Source organism: Monodelphis domestica, chromosome 5 (genome assembly GCF_027887165.1).
Source record: "Monodelphis domestica isolate mMonDom1 chromosome 5, mMonDom1.pri, whole genome shotgun sequence".
NCBI lineage: Eukaryota > Metazoa > Chordata > Mammalia > Didelphimorphia > Didelphidae > Monodelphis > Monodelphis domestica.
In genome coordinates this window covers 266,047,836-266,070,549 of record NC_077231.1, presented here as the reverse complement: position 1 = coordinate 266,070,549, position 22,714 = coordinate 266,047,836, and the positions used below count along the sequence as shown (strand labels likewise).

The window sequence follows — 22,714 nt, the reverse complement described above, 5'->3', positions numbered from 1 at the left end:
GTCTATTTACCATCTCACACTGGCTAGGTCACTATGAGGAGTTTAATTCTAATTTTATCAAACGGATTAAATTAGAATTACTTTAGTAACAACCCCAACTGATATTTTAACCCAATGAAATACCTGATAATGGTGTCAAATGAACACAAGTTGAACAACAAAGTGAGGGCAGAAAAAATTTATCATCCTTTAAAGCTTCCTTTACTACTGGCAGTGACTCTTTAGACATAACTAAATATGTTCTCCAGGGTGTCTGATTAACTAGACCACAACAAAATAAATGGGAGGAAATTATCATGGAACTAATCAGAATATTCTATCATGGATTTAATTAACATACAGTAGACAGAATACAAACAAATAATCTGTTCAATTAGTCTGTTACAAGGAAAAAAGGAGGTTACTTTTGTGTTCCACAGCTGAGTGTCAGGATATGATCATTCATTTCTGCACATGATCATTTTTCCTGGTTCCAAAGTATAATACTTGGTGTTGATTTTTAGAAAAGCTGTCAGAGATTTTTAAAGAATGAAGTTGGAAGTCTACAACATAATATCTTTAGAGGAGGAATAGTCTTTGATCTTTTTCCATTCCAAGTTCTTAATCTCACCTTTTTATATACTTTATCACTTTTTAATATGTTTCAAATATGAGTTTCACAAACAAAAATTGATAATTTAAATAACATGATTTTTTTTTCAATCCTATAGTAGTGGTAAAATATTTTTATGCATTCTAAAACATTCTTCTGAAGGTGTCCTTCCATGAATTTCCCCAAGCCTTGCCAATGCACACACTAAAATGTTAAGAATCCATTCACAAAATCAGAAAAGTATTATCAAAACCATCTAATAAATGCTTTTCTTCCTTTTGATGATCAGCTTACTAAGAATATGTGAAGATAATATTATCATCTTCTTTGCCTAGATGTCAGTTGGTTAGCATCCTTACCAATAGGGAACACATTTTAGATAAAAAAAAATAAATAACCACAAAAACAAACCTCTAAACTTTCTTAGAAGGCAGTGTTCTTGAATCTAAGGAGATTCTTCCCAATTATACAGAGCTTATTTTCTAAAAAGAATCATTGTTGTATTTTATTTTATGCTGACTCATTTTCTGTATCATTAGTTTCTTGTCTTAGCCTTATTATATAATTAATCTTAAAATATATTTTACTTAAATTTTCCCAATTACATGTAAATTTTTAAAATTATTTTTAGATGTTGAGTTCCAAATTCTCTCTCTCCCTCTCATCTTTTTCCCTTTCTCAAGTAGACAATTTGATATAGAATATCCATGTGTCATGCAAATATATTTTCATTTTAGTAATGTTGCAAAAGAAAATAAACAAAATAAAACATATAAAATAACATTTTGTAAGTGACCTTCAGTCTGTATTTAGAGTTCATCAATCTTTTCTCTGGATGTGGATACCATTTTTCATCATGGGTATCTTGAAATTGTCTTGAAGCATTGTCTTTATCATATCTAGCCTTTTAATGTTGATCATCCCTGTTAAATATTAATTTTAATATATAAAATGTTTCCCTGATTCTGCTTACTTCGTTTTGCTTTAGTTCATATAAGCCTTTACAGGTTTTTCTGAAGGCATTCTGTTTATTTCTTATAGCACCATAGTATTTTATCCTAATAAGGTATCACATCTTATTCAGCTACTCCCCCATTGATGATCATTCCCTCAATCCTAATTCTTTGCCAACTCAAAAAATGAGACTATAAATATTTTTGTACATATAGGTTCATTTATTTTTCTTTATCTTGTTTTATATATATATATATATATATATATACACACATATATTAACTTTTGACCAAATTACTAGGCTGCAGACCAAGTAATTGATATTGCTAATTGATATTGAATATGCAGTTTTATAGCTCTTTAGGCTTTGTTCCATATTATTCTCCAGAATGATTGGAATAGTTCACAAATAAGGGCATTAATATTCCAGTTTTTCCACATAACCTCCAAAATTTTTCATTTTCCTTTTTTTGTCATGTTAAAAATTTTGATAGATGTAAAGTGGTATCTCAGAGTTGGGTTAATTGTCTAGTCAGTAATATTTGAGAGCATTTTTCTCATGTGAGTATCAATAGCATTGATTTATTCTGAAAAGTGACCATTTATCAACTGGGGAATGACTTGAAAAAAATCTGACAAGTATATTTTACCATGCTCCCATAATTAACTAATTATATTCTTTTTATCTAAATCATTTATTCATCTTATCTTATCTTGCTATATAGTGAGAAATGACATTCTATGCCTAATTTCTGCCAAAAACTTTCCAAGTAATTTTGACCAATGGTTGAGTTCTTACTTTCAAAGCTTAGATCTTTGGGTTTTTCAACCATTAAATTACTGTGGTCATTTACTACTTTAGTATTGTGTAATTAATCAATTCCACTGTTTCTTAGATAATACCATATTCTTTCAATGATTACCACTTTGAAATATAGTTTGAAATCTGGAATGGCTAGGTGGCCTTACTCATATTTTTTTATTTCCTTGTTATCTTTGACTTCATGTTTCCAGTGAATTTTGTTATAAAATAATTCTTTGGTATTTTCATTGATATGGTACTAAATAAATATAATAACTTGGGTAGGATTGTCATTTTTAGTACACTGGCTCAGCCTACTTATGGGCAATTAATATTTTTTCAATTGTACAAATCTATCCTTGTGTGAAAAGTGTTATGTAATTTTGCTCACTTAATCCCCGAATTTTTCTTGGCAGATAGTCTTAAATGCTTTATATTGTCTACAGTTATCATGAATAGAATTTCTCTTTCTATCTCTTCCTTCTGGATTTTGTTAATAGTATATATACATATATATGTGTGTGTGTATATATATATATATATATATATATATATATATATATATATATATATATATAAATGCTGACAACTTACATCATGCCATTTTGCCGAGGTTGTTAAGTGTTTTAACTAGTTTTTCAGTTGATCCTGAAGGGTTCTCTAAGTATACACTAACATCGGCAAAGAGGGTTGGGTTTGTTTCTTCATTGTCTATTCTAATTCCATTAATTTCTTTTTTTTGTCATTTTGATAGCTAGAATATCTAACATAATATTGAATACTATTGGCAAAATGCACATTTTTGCTTCACTCATGATCTTATTGGGATTCCTTCAAGTTTATCCTCCTTATATAATATAATGCTTGCTCTTTTTTAGATAGATAGCAATTATTATCCTAAGAAAATATCTTTTTATTAATATATTTTCTAGTGTTTTTAATAGAAATATGAGCTGTATTTTTTCAAGGCTTTTTCTGCATTTACTGATAGAATCAAAGGATTTTGATCATGTTTGTTATTGATGTGGTCAGTTATGCTGCTCATTTTCCCAATATTGGATCAGTCCTTCATGCTGGCTATATATCCTACCTTGTGATAGTGTGTGGTGCATGTGATAGGTTGCTGAAATCTCCTTCAGTATTTTATTTGAATTTTTTGTAGCAATATTCATTCACAAATTGGGCTATACTTTTAGTTCTCTGTTTTTGTTCTCCCTGGTTTTGATATCAAAGCCAGATTTGTTACCCAGAGGGAAGATTTCTTATTTACTTCTTTTTCAAGTTATTTGTAATGTATTGTGATGAACTATAAATTCAAAGTTAGATAGAATTCACTAGTAAATTCATCTTATTCTGAGGAATTTTTAATTAGGGAGCTCATTGATTGCTTCTTTGATTCCTTTTTCTAAGATAGAATTATTTAAGTACAAGGATCCCTCACCTATTGTGGGAATTACATTTCAGAGACCACCATGATAGGTGCAAATCTGTGAAGTAGTAGCACATTATTATTTGTGTATATTTTAATGCTTTATGAACCCTTCCCATTCTCTTACAAACCTTTTCCACACTCTTATTAACCTTGCCAACACTCTTATAAATGCTTTATATGGTCTTAGACACTTTCTATTCTCTTAAATCTATGTAATTTGGCACTTGGGTTCACTACCAGAAGCATTAGAAAGCACAGAAAGTTTGGGTGGCTTAGGCTTGAAATAAATTCAAACTTTTATGAAAACTTCTCAAAAACACAACACCACAGAACAACACTATGTGTAGTGATTAGACATTGATGTGAAGTAGACAAGGAGAAACACTGAATGTATGGGAACAGTGCAGGAGAGCAAACAGAAAGATTATACAGTCACTTCACTGAGCCAGTCATTGCCCAGGATACAAAACACAGCACTGTGATTGGTTGCCTTTTGTTCCATCAGCCAGTACTGTGTCTTGTACAATCTCACATTGGCAAAGTTGTACAAGCAGTTGTGGATAGTGGTGTATTGCATTTCCATTGTGCATAGTATGGTATTCATCCACAAAATCCCACAATATAGCAAAAACTCTGTGACACAAAATTAGATACATTAAAAAAAACCCCTGACTTCCGGTTAAGATGGCGGCTTAGAGAAAGCTGAAGTTCAGATCTCCGGAAAACCCTTCCCGACCGATCTCAAACTAGAAGCTCCTAAGGCGCCGAAATTCAAAACGATCAACAGCACAGACCCTGGGAACCCTCCTCCTGGACCTGGACCCGGTTCAAAAGGTACGGCTCCCCTTAAAAGCCAGAACCCGAGATCCCTCGGACCTCAGGGGTAGGAGCGCAGAGTCCAAGGCTCCCGGAAGCGGCAGCCGCGCCGGGCTCAGAGAGCAGGGTCTGAGGAACAACAACCCTCAGGGTCTTCTACCCAAGTCCCAGTCCGGGTGAAAGTTACTGCCTGGGGCTTCCGCTGCAGAGAGCCTGTCGGTCTGGGTGAAAGTTACTGCCTGGGGCCTCCGCTGCAAAGAGCTGGTCGGTCAGGGTGAAAGTTACTGCCTGGGGCCTCCGCTGCAGAGAGCTGGTCAAAACAACAGCAACCCTCAGGGCGGGCAAGACAGCCTCACCAGCTGGATCCTGCTATCCAAGTCTCAGTGAAAGTCTGTGCTCTCGGAGCTTGGGGAAGCGGCAGCCCATCCCCCCCGCAGGCCGACGAAACAGCCTCACGGCCAGGGATTCTGAAGGCAACTTCCGGAAATCGAGCCAGGGGGAGAGTGTGGCCTCGTGGTCCGACCCTTCCATTCCAGTTCCAGTGAGGCATATTCAGTTTAACCCAGGGAACGCTCATAGAACCAACATCTGCCCAGGACTAAAGCCTCTGATCACCAGACAAAGACAAGAAAAGCCAATCCTCCACGTTCAGAGATGACAAACTCCACAGAAGCACAGAAGCCCCAAAATACCAAGAAAAATAAGAAGAAAGGGGCGACTCTGGACACATTCTATGGAGCCAAAATACAAAATACAGAGCAGATAGAAGAAGATATACAAGAAAATTCTCCAAAATCTTCCAAAGGAAATAGAAGCTCTCCACAAACCCATGAAGAATTTGAATCAGAAAGGACCAAAAAGATGGAAGCCCTCTGGGAGGAAAAGTGGGAAATGATGCAAAAGAAATTCACGCATCTACAAAACCAGTTTGACCAAACTGTAAAAGAAAACCAGGCTTTAAAGCAAGAACTAATAAAGCAAAGCCAAAACACCAAGAAATTAGAAGAGAACATAAAATATCTCACCGACAAGGTGATAGATCTGGAAAACAGGGGGAGAAGAGAAAATTTAAGAATAATTGGACTCCCAGAAAAGCCAGAAATAAACACCAAACTGGACATGGTGATACAAGATATAATCAAAGAAAATTGCCCAGAGATTCTAGAACAAGGGGGCAATACATCCACTGACAGAGCTCACAGAACACCTTCTACACTAAACCCCCAAAAGACAACTCCCAGGAATGTAATTGCCAAATTCCAAAGCTATCAAACAAAAGAAAAAATCCTACAGGAAGCCAGAAAAAGACAATTTAGATATAAAGGAATGCCAATCAGGGTCACACAAGACCTTGCAAGTTCTACGCTGAATGATCGTAAGGCATGGAACATGATCTTCAGAAAGGCAAGAGAGCTGGGTCTCCAACCAAGAATCAGCTACCCAGCAAAACTGACTATATACTTCCAAGGGAAAGTATGGGCATTCAACAAAATAGAAGACTTCCAACTTTTTGCAAAGAAAAGACCAGAGCTCTGTGGAAAGTTTGATACCGAAAATCAAAGAGCAAGGAATACCTGAAAAGGTAAATATTAAGGAAAGGGGAAAAATGTTATCTTCTTTTACTCAAACTCTCTTCTATAAGGACTACATTTATATCAACCTATGTATACTAATATGTGGGGAAAATGTAATGTATAAATAGGGGGTAAAGAAAGACCAAATAGAATAATGGTTCTCACACAAAGATTCACAGGGGAAGGGGAGGGGAAGAAAACTCCTATAAGAAGGAGAGGAAGAGAGGGGGGGGGGTTACTTAAACCTCAATCTCAGGGAAATCAACTCTGAGAGGGAAAAACATCCAGATCCATTGGGATCTTGAATTCTATCTTACCCAACAAGGGTAAGGAGAAGGGAAAACCAAGGGGGGGAGGGGGAGAGGGAGAACAAAAAGGGAGGGAAAGAGAGGGGGGAGGGGGAGGGAACAAAAAGGGAGGGACTAAAAAGGGAAACATCAAGGGAGGGGACAAGGGGGACTGATTCAAAGTAAATCACTGGACTAAAAGGTAGAGCCGAAGAAGAAAAGGTTAGAATTAGGGAAGGCAATCAAAATGCCAGGGAGTCCACAAATGACAATCATAACTTTGAACGTGAATGGGATGAACTCACCCATAAAACGTAGACGAATAGCAGAATGGATTAGAATCCAAAACCCTACCATATGTTGTCTTCAAGAAACACACATGAGGCGGGTTGACACCCACAAGGTCAGAATTAAAGGATGGAGTAAGACCTTCTGGGCCTCAACTGATAGAAAGAAGGCAGGAGTGGTAATCATGATATCTGATAAAGCCAATGCAAAAATAGACCTGATCAAAAGGGATAGGGAAGGTAATTATATTTTGTTAAAAGGGACTCTAGACAATGAGGAAATATCATTAATCAACATGTATGCACCAAATAATATAGCACCCAAATTTCTAATGGAGAAACTAGGAGAATTGAAGGAAGAAATAGACAATAAAACCATACTAGTGGGAGACTTAAACCAACCATTATCAAATTTAGATAAATCAAATCAAAAAATAAATAAGAAAGAGGTAAAAGAAGTGAATGAAATCTTAGAAAAATTAGAATTAATAGACATATGGAGAAAAATAAATAGGGATAAAAAGGAATACACCTTCTTCTCAGCACCACATGGCACATTCACAAAAATTGACCATACATTAGGTCACAGAAACATAGCACACAAATGCAAAAAAGCAGAAATAATGAATGCAGCCTTCTCAGATCACAAGGCAATAAAAATAATGATTAGTAATGGTACATGGAAAACCAAATCTAAAACCAATTGGAAATTAAACAATATGATACTCCAAAACCGTTTAGCTGAAGAAGAAATCATAGAAACAATTAATAATTTCATCAAGGAAAATGACAATGGCGAAACATCCTTTCAAACCTTTTGGGATGCAGCCAAAGCGGTAATCAGAGGCAAATTCATATCCCTGAAAGCTCATATTAACAAACAAGGGAGAGCAGAGATCAATCAATTGGAAATGCAATTGAAAAAACTCGAAAGCGATCAAATTAAAAACCCCCAGCAGAAAACCAAATTAGAAATCCTAAAAATTAAGGGAGAAATTAATAAAATCGAAAGTGATAGAACTATTGATTTAATAAATGAGACAAGAAGCTGGTACTTTGAAAAAACAAACAAAATAGACAAGGTACTGGTCAATCTAGTTAAAAAAAGGAAGGAAGAAAAGCAAATTCACAGCATTAAAGATGAAAAGGGGGACAGCACCTCCAATGAGGAGGAAATTAAGGCAATCATTAGAAATTACTTTGCCCAATTATATGGCAATAAATACACCAATTTAGGAGAAATGGATGAATATATACAAAAATACAAACTGCCTAGACTAACAGAAGAGGAAATAGAATTCTTAAATAATCCCATATCAGAAATTGAAATCCATCAAGCCATCAAAGAACTTCCTAAGAAAAAATCCCCAGGGCCTGATGGATTCACCTGTGAATTCTATCAAACATTCAGAGAACAGTTAACCCCAATACTATACAAACTATTTGACATAATAAGCAAAGAGGGAGTTCTACCAAACTCCTCTTACGACACAAACATGGTACTGATTCCAAAACCAGGCAGGTCAAAAACAGAGAAAGAAAACTATAGACCAATCTCCCTAATGAATATAGATGCAAAAATTTTAAATAGGATACTAGCAAAAAGACTCCAGCAAGTGATCAGAAGGATCATTCACCATGATCAAGTAGGATTCATACCAGGGATGCAGGGCTGGTTCAACATTAGGAAAACCATCCACATAATTGACCACATCAACAAGCAAACTAGCAAGAACCACATGATTATCTCAATAGATGCAGAAAAAGCCTTTGATAAAATACAACACCCATTCCTATTAAAAACACTAGAAAGCATAGGAATAGAAGGGTCATTCCTAAAAATAATAAACAGTATATATCTAAAACCAACAGCTAATATCATCTGCAATGGGGATAAACTAGATGCATTCCCAATAAGATCAGGAGTGAAACAAGGATGCCCATTATCACCTCTACTATTTGACATTGTACTAGAAACACTAGCAGTAGCAATTAGAGAAGATAAAGAAATTGAAGGTATCAGAATAGGCAAGGAGGAGACCAAGTTATCACTCTTTGCGGATGACATGATGGTCTACTTAAAGAATCCTAGAGATTCAACCAAAAAGCTAATTGAAATAATCAACAACTTTAGCAAAGTTGCAGGATACAAAATAAACCCACATAAATCATCAGCTTTTCTATATATCTCCAACACAGCTCAGCAGCAAGAACTAGAAAGAGAAATCCCATTCAAAATCACCTTAGACAAAATAAAATACCTAGGAATCTATCTCCCAAGACAAACACAGGAACTATATGAACACAACTACAAAACACTCGCCACGCAACTAAAACTAGACTTGAACAATTGGAAAAACATTAACTGCTCATGGATAGGACGAGCCAATATAATAAAAATGACCATCCTACCCAAACTTATTTATCTATTTAGTGCCATACCCATTGAACTACCAAAATACTTCTTCACTGATTTAGAAAAAAAACATAACAAAGTTCATTTGGAAGAACAAAAGATCAAGGATATCCAGGGAAATAATGAAAAAAAACACATATGATGGGGGCCTTGCAGTCCCAGACCTCAAACTATATTACAAAGCAGCAGTCATCAAAACAATTTGGTACTGGCTAAGAAACAGAAAGGAAGATCAGTGGAATAGACTGGGGGAAAACGACCTCAGCAAGACAGTATACGATAAACCCAAAGATCCCAGCTTTTGGGACAAAAATCCACTATTCGATAAAAACTGCTGGGAAAATTGGAAGACAGTGTGGGAGAGACTAGGAATAGATCAACACCTCACACCCTACACCAAGATAAATTCAAAATGGGTGAGTGACTTAAACATAAAGAAGGAAACCATAAGTAAATTGGGTAAACACAGAATAGTATACATGTCAGACCTTTGCGAGGGGAAAGGCTTTAAAACCAAGCAAGATATAGAAAGAATCACAAAATGTAAAATAAATAATTTTGACTACATCAAACTAAAAAGCTTTTGTACAAACAAAACCAATATAACTAAAATCAGAAGGGAAACAACAAATTGGGAAAAAATCTTCATAGAAACCTCTGACAAAGGTTTAATTACTCATATTTATAATGAGCTAAATCAATTGTACAAAAAATCAAGCCATTCTCCAATTGATAAATGGGCAAGGGAAATGGATAGGCAGTTCTCAGATAAAGAAATCAAAACTATTAACAAGCACATGAAGAAGTGTTCTACATCTCTTATAATCAGAGAGATGCAAATCAAAACAACTCTGAGGTATCACCTCACACCTAGCAGATTGGCTAACATAACAGCAAAGGAAAGTAATGAATGCTGGAGGGGATGTGGCAAAGTAGGGACATTAATTCATTGCTGGTGGAGTTGTGAACTGATCCAACCATTCTGGAGGGCAATTTGGAACTATGCCCAAAGGGCGACAAAAGAATATCTACCCTTTGACCCAGCCATAGCACTGCTGGGTCTGTACCCCAAAGAGATAATGGACACAAAGACTTGTACAAAAATATTCATAGCTGCGCTCTTTGTGGTGACCCAAAACTGGAAAACGAGGGGATGCCCATCAATTGGGGAATGGCTGAACAAACTGTGGTATATGTTGGTGATGGAATACTATTGTGCTCAAAGGAATAATAAAGTGGAGAAGTTCCATGGAGACTGGAACAACCTCCAGGAAGTGATGCAGAGCGAGAGGAGCAGAACCAGGAGAACATTGTACACAGAGACTAATACACTGTGGTATAATAGAACGTAATGGACTTCTCCATTAGGGGCGGTGTAATGTCCCTGAACAACTTTCAGGGATCCAGGAGAAAAAAAACACCATTCATAAGCAAAGGATAAACTATGGGAGTGGAAACACCGAGAAAAAGCAACTGCCTGAATACAGAGGTTGAGGGGACATGACAGAGGACAGACTTTAAATGAACACTCTAATGCAAATACTATCAACAAAGCAATGGGTTCAAATCAAGAAAACATCTAATGCCCAGTGGACTTACGCGTCGGCTATGGGGGGTGGGGGGGAGGAAAAGAAAATGATCTATGTCTTTAACGAATAATGCTTGGAAATGATCAAATAAAATATATTAAAAAAAAAAAAACCCTGCACTCTTTGTGGTGGCAAAAAATTGGAAAATGAGGGGATGCCCTTCAATTGGGGAGTGGCTGAACAAATTGTGGTATATGTTGGTGATGGAATACTATTGTGCTCAAAGGAATAATGAACTGGAGGAATTCCATGTGAACTGGAATGACCTCCAGGAAGTGATGCAGAACGAAAGGGGCAGAACCAGGTGTACATTCCACTGTGGAACAATTATTGAATGTAATGGACTTCTCCATTAGTGGCAGTGCAGTGATCCTGAACAACTTGGAGGAATCTAGGAGAAAGAACACTATCCACATTCAGAGGAAACACTGTAGGAGTAGAAACACAGAAGAAAAACAATTGCTTGAATACATGAGTCGAGGGGATATGGCTGAGGATGTCGATCCTGGGTGAACATCCTAATGCAAACACCAACAACATGGAAATAGGTTTTGATCAAGGACACATGTAATACCCAGTGAAATTGTGTGTCAGCCATGGGAAGGGTGGGGGGATAGGAGGGAGAGAAATAACATGAGTCTTGTAACCAAGGAATAATGTTTTAAATTGACTAAATAATTTAAAAAGAAAAAAAAACTCTGCAATACACTGAAGCCACAATAAATGAACCATGATATAGTGAGGAATGATTGTATTCTATTTCATTTTCTGTTAATCTGTGAAGTTTGCATTATTTTTTTGTGAAATATCATCCATTTTAGTTAGATTTTCAGATTTATTTACATATAATAGGGAGAATGACTCCTAATAATTTCTTTAATTACATCTTCATTCATGGCATATTAACCTTTTCATTTTTTGATACTAGTGATTTTCTTTTCTTCCTTTTGTCAAGTTAACCAATGGTTTATTTTTTATTGTTTTTAATTTTTTTTTGCTTTAAACTTTATTGTTTTTTATTTTCAGAATTTCCATTTTAAAGTATTTTAACTTCTTTTTTTCTTTTTAATGTTTTCTTTTTAGTTGATTACCAAATTAATTAATTTGAATGTCTTATTCTGATATTTTGTTTGCTGTGCAACTCCAGAATTCACCTTAGGGTGTTATTTTAAAGGGGTTTTTGTGTTGTTTTTTTTTTTTGAGAAGCATTTGAAGAGAGTTCAACTAAGTGCTTTCTCTACTCTGCCATTACTTCTGAAAATCTACAAATATTTTTTAAAGAAAAAAATAATGAAATCAATGAGTTTATTTAAAACATAATATGTGATACTGTTTACAGTATTCTACAATGGTAGACCCCTAATATCTATAAAGGTTTTAGAAAAAGTTTCAAACTAATCTTTGATTTTTTTGTAAATTTGAATGTAGACATTAACATTAATTGTGCAACCTTGGCCAAGAGATCACTTGATCTCATCTGAAAAATAATGAAATGGAATATTTGTACTACCATACATACAAAATTGTTGTGAGGAAAATGCTTTGTTTATATGAAATATACAAATTTTAGGTTTTAGTTTTCTCATCTGGCTTCCAAGCACATTGCACATGAGTAAATGAATTATTGCTGTTATCAACATGAATGTTGAGTACTCCAGTAAAGATTTTTAAGGTAGCAAAAGAGAAGACTATAAATTTCTCAAATACAGATCACTTTGCATCATTATATATTCTAATTTTTCTTTCACTGTTATCTGTTACTCCTTACAGAAAATGCAGTTGTCCAGAAGGATATGTCCAGGGAGAATTCTAGATAGAAGATATTTAATGAATTATTTTTTGTTGTATAATTTACATTAAATGCTAATTTATCTATAATCTAAGCAAAGGTCTAATGTTTTTATCTCATATATACATTCTGTAAAGGGAAGAGAGGCCATTTCATCATCTAATTGGTTGAGCATTAACTAACAAAATTTGACATTAGGTCAATCCATATAAATTCATTTAATATCTGTAACAAATCAGATAAGAAGTTTTCTCCTTCAAGTAACATACAGTTAAACCATTAAATACGTGCCAGAAAAGTCCAGTAACTTTTCTTAGCTTTCAGGCAGAAAGAAATCAAGTTTTATTAGAAAGAATTAGACTTGGTGTCAGGATAATCTATTTCAAGTCTGGGTTCTAGAACTGGATAGTTTGGTAACTATAGGCTTTTAAAACTCTTTGCCTCTGTTTTCTCCTGTCATGTGAGAGGGTTTGTCAAATGATTTTTTTGATCTATATTCTGACAAAGAAAGGACTTGAATGTTCAGATTTCTATATCTCTAAACTTCTTGTCATGTTTATTCTTTCTGAAAAGCTGGAAGTAGGAGTGAGGAAACAAATTTTTTATTTTTATTTTTTTCAAATTACAGCCTTAATATTTTCATTCTTTTTAGAGCTCATATTTCTCAATCTGAAACTTTTCTCTTCATTCCTTGCTGAAAGAATACAGGGGAACAAGCCAAACATACCTCAGGGAATTAAGCTGGACTCTCTTCAGTCACACATTAGCTCTTTGACCCTGGGTGTATCTCACAATGTGTGTGCCTTAGTTTTCTCATCTGTATAACAGGGGAAATAATAGTAATTACAAAATTATGAGACTCAGATGAAATATTATATAATGATTTGGTAATTTTAAAGCACTATCAAGATCATCTATATGTTATGTATACATATGTTCAGTTGTTTCAGTGGTGACTAACCCACCATAATTTCATTTGGGGGTTTTCTTTAAAAAGATACTGGAATGATTTGTCATTTCATTTTCAAGATCATTTTCAAGATGAGGAAACTGAGGCAATGAGAATTAAGTGACTTGCTCAGGGTCAACACAGCTAGTAAGTGTCTGAGGTGGTATTAGAACTATGGAAGATGAGTCTTCTGGAATATAGGTTCAGTACTCCCATTCTCCCATATACATACCCATATTATGCATATAGGCTGTTTATATATACATATATATATATATATTATATACACAAATATATATAGCGTATATGCTATAAGTCTTTTATATTATATCATTTTATCCATAAAACAACCCTGTGAAGTTACTATCATTATTGTCTATATTTTGCAGAAGGAACTGAAGTACCTGGAGATTAAGTGATAGCCCCAAGGTCACACAACTAGTATTGCCTGAGGCTGAATTTGAATGCAGATCTTCCTTTTTCTAGATCCAGCACTTGCATGCAAAGTGTTTTACAAATTTTAAGCACTTCATAAATATCTTTTTATTATAATTTTATCATGCCAATGATCAATGTCCTTATGTTAAATCATACTTAGTTGAATGTTTAGTCTAAAGAATCTGGCTCATATTTTTGAGTAAAATGATTTCCCCAATAGGCTGGCATTAGGATAGAGACAAGGAAGGGACCTGTGATTACAAAGGAATAGGGGCTTTCTGTTATCAATTAAGGTTGACATCATCCACAACTTTTAATTGCAAAGACTCATTTAGAGTACTCTAGTAGCAGGTAGCGAGTATGTCTGGAAGCCAGGGAGTCTTGGATCCCAGGTCCCTTATATCAAGATTACTTCAGTTAAATTCTGTGATTAATCTTATCTTTCCCAAACCAATGCATTTCTTCAATTCCAAGTACATTGCCATAATTAATAAAAAGATGCCACAGGACTCCTTTGGCTCAGTTCATGTGTTTTGGTAGAGCCCTCAAGCTAAAGAATCTTCTCCATCATCTTTTGCTTTGGTGAATATTTTTAAAAGAAATATTTTTAGTATTTTTCCAAGGTGACATGATTCATATTCTCTTCCTTTTCCTCTTCCCTGCCTCCTGAAGAAATGTATTTAAAAACACATTAGCTATTTCTCCAGTCTGTTATCAAATAAAGAAATAGATGGATTCTCCTGTGTTTGACGTATATTATGACTGATTTGTGTTACATGTGGGAAACATACTGGGTATCTGATCTATTTCCCATGCTACATTTGTCTGCATTCTCAAAGACAGCCTCTCATTTGACTTGTAATCATATTCTAAGTTTATGTAGAAGGACGTCCTTTACATATTTGCAGCTAACTCGTAGAAAAGGATTATGAGCAGGAGCTCTTTTACTGGTAGAGCTGACTCTGACAGCTAATTATTTGGTAAAGGAGAACTCAGATGTTTTTGCAAGTAAAGACCCAGAGGATGCACAGTGTGTAGCAATGAAAGATTCCTTCTATACTCAGGTGCAGGTTGTATATTCTTCTTTATTGTCACTCATCTCTTACTGGGGACTTCTCCCACTATTTGACAGAGATGTAATTAGGAATTTTTCATCTGGGACAGAAGCCCTTGTGGGTGAAGGAAGTACATTAGAACAAGCATTAAGAACATTCAGACTTAGAGTCTATATTTATGTTATTAGAAAGGGAGTCTTTATAGCACAGGCATTGGGGGAGGCGGTGGCAAGGCTTGGGACAAGGTTGTCATGGCAATGTAATCCTGGGAATGATTATATCTTAGGACAATGAAGGTTTCTAGATGGCAATGTATGAGAATGGAAATTGTTCTAAAGAAGGAATTTGACCTATTCTACCTGGTCGAAGCTCCTAATACCCTGGCAGTTACAGCCCCACTCATTGGACTCTTTTGTGGTGCCTTTATTGTTGAAATCTGGATGTTTTCTAAATATAGAAATTTTTCCTTTCTCTAATCACATCTAAGTATGTTAGATGGCCATGACTGTGACTATGTGCTTCTTTTTTTAGAATCCTTTGTAGAGCCTAATGTAGAAAGGACTACTTTTCTGGAACTAAAGGCTTACCTGGCTCAATAAAAGCATCCTGTTCAATTACAGATGAACAAACCAGTAACTTTCTGTCTTATCCCAATAACATAGCCTGGGAAATGTAAAAGACTTAGTAAAAATTGCTTTGGCAGTCTGTTTTTGTTCCCTCTGCTGTGGTCACTGGAACACCCAGCAGTCAGACCTCTATGTGGTTTCCTGAGCAGAGAGAGAATCATGTCTCTTCAGGCAGAAGGAGGGGCATCATTTGTTCTTTCCTCTCCCCAAAGAGGAAAATGAGAGCCACTAAGCCTGTGACCATGAGTGTAGGCTTAGATTGATTAATGAGGCTTCAAACCACAATTCTGATGACATTATAGTATATATCAAGCACATTTTGATCTCTGAGTATGTTTTTGCCATAGGGGAAAATCACAGCTACAATTAAATCACTCTTCTCTTAGCCCTTTTTGATCCCATAACCTACCAGTTGTAAAGCCTGTCAAATCATATTTTGGTAGGGTGAAGAGGACATCACTGGGGAGAGCAAGGTTGTCCCTCTCTATGAGAAACTGTGTTCCCTGACCTATTGAAATGAAAGACTGGGAACCATGACTGAATCTAATTTTCCCTCCTGTAGTACATGATGAACCAGGTCAGCAGGGCCAGTCCCTGCTGATGGCTTTGAAAGACCATTATGATTGATCTTCTTGCCTTTCTATCCATTTCTATAGGTGCCCATCACTGTCATACTTAGTTGCTCTGATTGTACTCTTAGGTACTAACAAGAAAAAGGGGGGAACTTGTGCATTTGTAGAAATTCCCAGATGTGTTTCACCAACTTAGGCAGAAAACCAATATAGAATTTAGAATTTGCACATTAGTGATTTAGTGATTACATATACGTATATATACATATATATACTTTTTATGTTTTATATATAAATATATTTAATATAAATATAAAATATAAAAATAGATAAAATATGTACACACATACATATACATATACATACCTACATATATACTCAATATACATATGTTGGTGGATATATACACACACGTGTCTATGTGTGTATCATGTAGACATATAATTTCTTCCAAGTGCTTCTTTTTAAAACATCCTTGTCACTTATTACAACACATATCCATCAAAGGTGACATGCAAGTAAATGAATTTCCAATCAATCAAACATTATCTGGTGGAATTTGTCTCTTTTTTATGAGATCTTGTTTGTTTTCCTGGAACCAGTAGAGGAGAATGGTTATTTGCCAAGTTTTCATGGAGGTAGGCAAGAATTACAAAATATCAATTTATGGAACAAATAATTTTAGGTACCCTCTGGTCATTGATATATATTCAAGGTTCGTAACTTATGTACCTTTGCCTGGGACAGCTATATGGTCCCTTGGTAGAGTGCTAGATATGGAATCAGAAAAACGTGTCTTCAAATTCACTTACTAGTTTTGTGATTTTGGGCATTTAATGGGCTAAATAAAGGCACAATAAAAGCATTTATCATGCCTTAATATCTGTTTCCCCCATTGTTTCTATGTATATAAAAATAGGAATAATAATAGCCCTAACCTTGTTGGAATTATTGTAAAGATCAAATAACATAATTGTTGAAAAGTGTTTAGCACAGTACCTGGCATATAGTAAGTGCTATATAAATGCTAGTTATATTATTTTTAATTATAATTATTTTGTTAATATTATTATTCCACATAAATAACATTGCAGAATAATCCTTGTAAAATGTTTCATATTTAAAAGATGGATTTCCATTTTTTATGGCTAGCAAAATGAAGATGTTTCATTTGGTACTTTATATAAACTAATGGCAACTACATTTTTATTTTAATCTATTTACTCTGATTCTTAAAAACAGGATTATGAATTATTTCTTACAAAGAATCACTTTTTTCCCCAAACAGATTTGCTTCATGAAACTGTCAGTGGTTTTTCTCATGGAGAAGATGAGGTAGACATAGACTCACATGCCTACAGCCACAGGTGGAAAAGAGACTCTGAGCCACTAAAGCCAACTGACACCAATCGAGCAAGTGTGGGTCAAGATTCTTCAGAACCCAGAGGTCTCACTGATCTGCTCCTTGATGACGGACATGACAACAACACACAGATTGAGGTAGAACTCTATTCTTAGTATATGGAATTCAGTCTATGCCAATTGATCATCTACTGGGTGTAAATGAGCATTGTTGTCTGCTGTTTGTAATTAAAATGGCTAGGTATAACACAGTCCCTACTTTAATGGAACTTGCATGGCATCGGTGAAGATAATCTGATTTTGTGATTCATTAAAAATACCTGAATTACAGCTCATATATTTACAAGGAATGGGTTTGATTTATTTATTTTCAAAATTATTAGTTTAAACCACTCATTTTACAATTCAGGAAATTGAGGTTGATAGAAGTTAAATAACTTTCTATGTCACTTAACTAATTCAAGAGTAGAGGTAAGGCAAGAAACCAAGCTTTCTTTACAATACTCTTTGCTATCCAATTGCTTCATTTTGTAAAGCTTAACTAGCCACTGAAAAAGAACAAATAAGCAAATCTTCTGCCTCATGAATTTGAAGATTACCTTATTCATTCTTCCTGAGGCTCATCCTGTATGTCTATGGGAGAGGCTTTAGTTTTTTAGAAAAAATGAGAGTTTTCTGTTGTGTGTTCCCTATGTGTCTGTGATAGTTTAGTTTTTGTTTGATGAGGGTTTCTGTACGAGGAAGCAAATAAATTATGAGTACTGCAAATAGCACTGCAACTTTGTTTTTCCTTCATGATTGTACAAAAAAAATTGTTTGGCTTATTCCCCAGAAGACAGAAGAATTGGGAATTCTAAATAAGGAAAAGTATTTGGCAGATTTTCCAAAATTCACTTTGCAAGTCATTTGGGTTTATCAGAGAACTTCAGTGGTCACTGGGTACAGAGATGATGCATCTTTCCCAGTGGCAAGCCTTCATCTCTTCTCACCTAAATATTCACAGCAATGCCCTCTAATTGAACAGAAGCCAGAATCTGACCTCTTCTTCTTCTATCCAATCCTACTACAGCTGCCAAAATAATCTACCTCAGATGCCAGTCTATTGATCTCCCTTATTTAAGAATATTTGATGACCTCCTATTGACTCTAGAATAAAACATCTCTCAGTTTACTATGTTTGCTATATCTTGCCTCTTCTTAATCCTCATCTTTCTTGATGTTCTGAAGAATTTGACACTGTCAACTTCTTTCTCCTCTTAGATATTCTGTCTACTCCAGATTTTCTTGACCCTGCTGTCTTGTGGTTCTCTAGTCTCAATAGGTCTTCTCAGGTTCACTGGTTCCATCATTATCTGTCAAACCTACTGTGTGTGTAATAAAGATTGTTTTCTCTTTGCCTCTCATGTCTTTGCTTTCTGTGGTCTCTTTTTAGTGCTTACACCACTACACCTATACAGCTGGTTCAATTAAAGTTGTTTTTTTTATTTTATTATCCAGCTCAAGGATATATTTCTTGATCTCCAGTCCCACTTCATGAAATGACTTTTTTACAAAAAAAATTGCTTCCCATAAGCATTTCAAATTTATATATGTCCAAAATAGAACTTCTTATCATGTTTCTCTGTCTTTCTATGTCTCTGCCTCTTTCTGTCTCTGTGTCTGTCTTTTTGTGTCTCTGTCTCCCTCCCACCCACCCCCCACCTACATTACTCAAATTTTGCTTCTCAGAGTAAGCAAAGAAAATTTCCTAAAGTTTAGGACTGACCATGTTGCTCCTGACTCAATAAATTCCAATGATTCCTTATTACTGCCAAGATTAAATATTAGATACCAAGTTGGAAATTTAATGCCCTTCCCGTTTTAGTGCCTTCCTTCCTTTTCATTTTTCTACACTTTATACCCTCCTACTCACTCTCTTAGCTGCCATAATGGCTCTTTCCCTAGGCTCTACACCTTTGCATTGCTTAGCCCTTATGCCTGGTATATATTTCTTTTTTATCTCCACTTCTCAGAATCAATAGTTTTCTTCTAGTGCCACCTACAAGAAGTTATGACACCATTCCATGAGATGCCTGGTTTCATGGGATTGTTTTACATTACTCTCATCAACTCTATCCTCCAGCTATACTGATGTACCTGAAATTCTATTCCCTTCCTTTCAGCCACTGCCCAAGTTATTTCAAATGCCTAAAGTGTCCTCCCTCTTCATTGATCCCCTTGAGAATTTCTAACTTCATTTATGGCTCGGTACATGAGTCACATTCTTTGAGAAACTTTTCCATTAGGGTAGAGATTAGTTTTATTTTTTTTTTACCCAAAATGCTTTAATACATGGTTGTTGAATTATAAATTAAAAAAAAGAATGCACTTGGTAGAGAGACAAGAGCATGTAGGCAGCTCTTCTCCCATCTGCTCTATAGGGCCATGTTATATCAAGTAAATAACAAAATTCTACTCTGAACAAATGATTACCAAAAATACAGCTTCTGAAATCTAGGGGATAAACAGGCAAGCACTTCTCTTCACTGTACAGAAGTAGCATCCTGCTGAGAGTAAAGGATAAAATAGAACCCATTATGACTTTGTGTCCTCCTTGGTGTAGAATGGGATTGATTCACAGAAATCATAAAAGAGTTGATGCCATTGCCCAGGGAAATACTATAATTAGTTAAAACGTAATCTTAACCACTTCTAAGTACAGAGTTATTTTGCCATTATGGGATGTTTCCCCCCTTTTAATCCTGTTGGCAGAGATAAACCATGTAATGTTATTAATTTTGAAATGAACAACAACAAAAACAAAACCTATTCACATACACAAACTTTGTGATGTTTTTTTGGGCAAGAAGTAAAAAATCTTGTCCCGAGGCGGGACTCTATACAATCTGTTTGTCACCTGCTTTTCTCTCTTTGAACATCACTGACTCTTTTGTTGCATACACTTCTGCCTGATTTGACTTCACAAGGGGAAAGAAATGGACATGCATTTTGATCACATAGGCTTAATAGAAACAGTGGGTAGCCAGAATTCCATGTGTCCTTTCCTCCAGTTGCTTCCATAAGCAGTGATAAGAATGGGAATTATTTAGTCTAGGAATGTGAGCTGCATTACATTCGAACTTATTTATCTTGTTACGAGGTAAAGGCCAGAAAACATTCAAATGTGTATTCTCCCTGATTCCATAACTGTCTAGACTTTACAACCCATGTCCATTAAACAACAACAGCAAGGGGTCAATGCAGTGGATATTCCTAATTTTGGCAGCAAGTAATTTTGGCACAGAGAAAAGCAGTTGCTTCTACTTTGGAGCAGCACATCTCTGTGATGCTATACAACTCCAGATAATGGAGGATCTTAATTTTTTTTTATCTATGTAGAAAGTTGTTGCTTTTCAGTGGTTTCAGTTGTGCCTAAATCTTAGTGAGAATGTTTGGGAGTTTCTTGGCAGAGATACTGAAGTGGTTTGCCACTTCCTTCTCCAGCTCATTTGACAGATGAAGAAACTGAGGCAGAGTTAAGTGACTCCCAGAAACTGGGGTCTGATTGAACTTAGGATAATGAATCATTCTGACTTAAGGTCCAGAACTCTATTTCCTTTGCAACCCAGTTGCCCTCAAGAAGAAGAATTCAGCTAATTAATAGAACAGGTGAATTTTTACCCTCCCTTCTGCCATCAAAATATTACGTTTTTTGTTTCTTTTTCAATTTGAAACTAATGGTATTTTCTGTTGAATAAATAAGAAACTAACAGTTGGCAAATATCACTATTGCCCTGAATTTTGAATAATTTTGTGTTTCTTCTTGTATTCCATATGGTTGTAAGGATGTATGACTACTTAACAAGAAAGGGAAGGGAGCTACCTTCTGAACAGTTACACAAAAAAGAGACATGACAAAAAAGAGAGGATGATCTGTCAGGACTAGTATGAACTGATGCTGACTGCAGTGAGCACAATTAGAGAGCAATTTATGCCAAAACAACAAAAAACAATTGTCCTTAAAGTCAGAAAAAAACAAAGCACTTGACTTTCCAATGTCTGGTCATCCAAAGATGGCCATGCTGTCTATTATAAATAACAATTATGAATCTCCAAGACTAGAAGTTCACAAAAAATACTCATCAACACTAAGATTTTCCCCATTTGGAATTTCTCTATAACAGAATTTTATCATGAGAATCTACCTCTTATTTGCCCTTCATATCTTTACTGAAGTATATTATGAAGTGTTATTAGGCTACTCATGCAAACCATATTATTAAGTATTTGACTTTTACCACTTCTTCTTACATTAGATATTGATAAGGATAAGATACTATTCCTGAGATGTCCCAGAAAGTTTCCAAGTAAGGTTGGGAGAACTATGCGATCCAGTGTATAGAATGGATGACCTGGAGTCAGGAAAGCTTGAGTTCAAATTCTACCTCATTTAATTACTAGATGAATGACCTTGGAAAGGTCACTTTCCTTTCTTTGCCTTATTTTTTTTCAACTGTAAAGTGAATAATTACAGTACCTTCTTTCCACAGTTTTAACAAAGACTATATGAAATAATATTTGTAAAACACTTTACACAGTTCCTGACATATAATAGACTGAATCTCTCTCTGACTCTCTCTCTCTCTTTCTCTCTCTCTCTCTCACTCACTCTCTCTCTCTCTGTCTCTCTCCATATATATATGTATATATATATATATATATATATTTATACATATATCTTAATGATACTGGAGAGTAATATTCCATTTGATTCTCCTCTTTGTTTTAGGAAAGAAACTTAGTGTGTAATTTCTTAGATGGGAAGAGAAAATCCTTTCCTAGACCTTCTTCTCAAATACTATTTTAGATTCCTGAGGTTAGGAGTTTCAACCCTTCCATTCCTTTGCATTAAAGAGATATGTGTATTTGTGAATCTTCTTGTTTTCAATATATTTAGTAGTAGCCATCACATTTGAATATCTGACTACCCTTCAAAGTGATTTTATATTTACATAAGCAAATCTTACCCTTTTTATTTGTTACTTTAAGCAGTTACAGATCAATAAGGATCCTCTTCTTAATTTATCAAATAGAGATCGTCTTGTGTGGCTATTGGGTAGATAATATTTTGTAAATTTCCTGATTTTTTTCATGAAAAGTGACACATTTTGTCATACTATACTCGAGCCTTATCA

General features: G+C 35.2%; 1 protein-coding gene across 2 annotated transcripts in view; it reads left to right on the top strand.

The window, feature by feature from the left end:
• PLXDC2 (plexin domain containing 2) overlaps window positions 1-22,714 on the top strand; it is a 596,178-nt gene that overhangs the window by 214,442 nt on the left and 359,022 nt on the right. For both annotated transcript variants that reach the window (XM_007504898.3, XM_056800138.1), the window contains one exon: window positions 17,467-17,678. In XM_007504898.3, coding sequence (XP_007504960.2) covers window positions 17,467-17,678 — 212 coding nt within the window. The remainder of the gene's footprint in view (window positions 1-17,466; window positions 17,679-22,714) is intronic.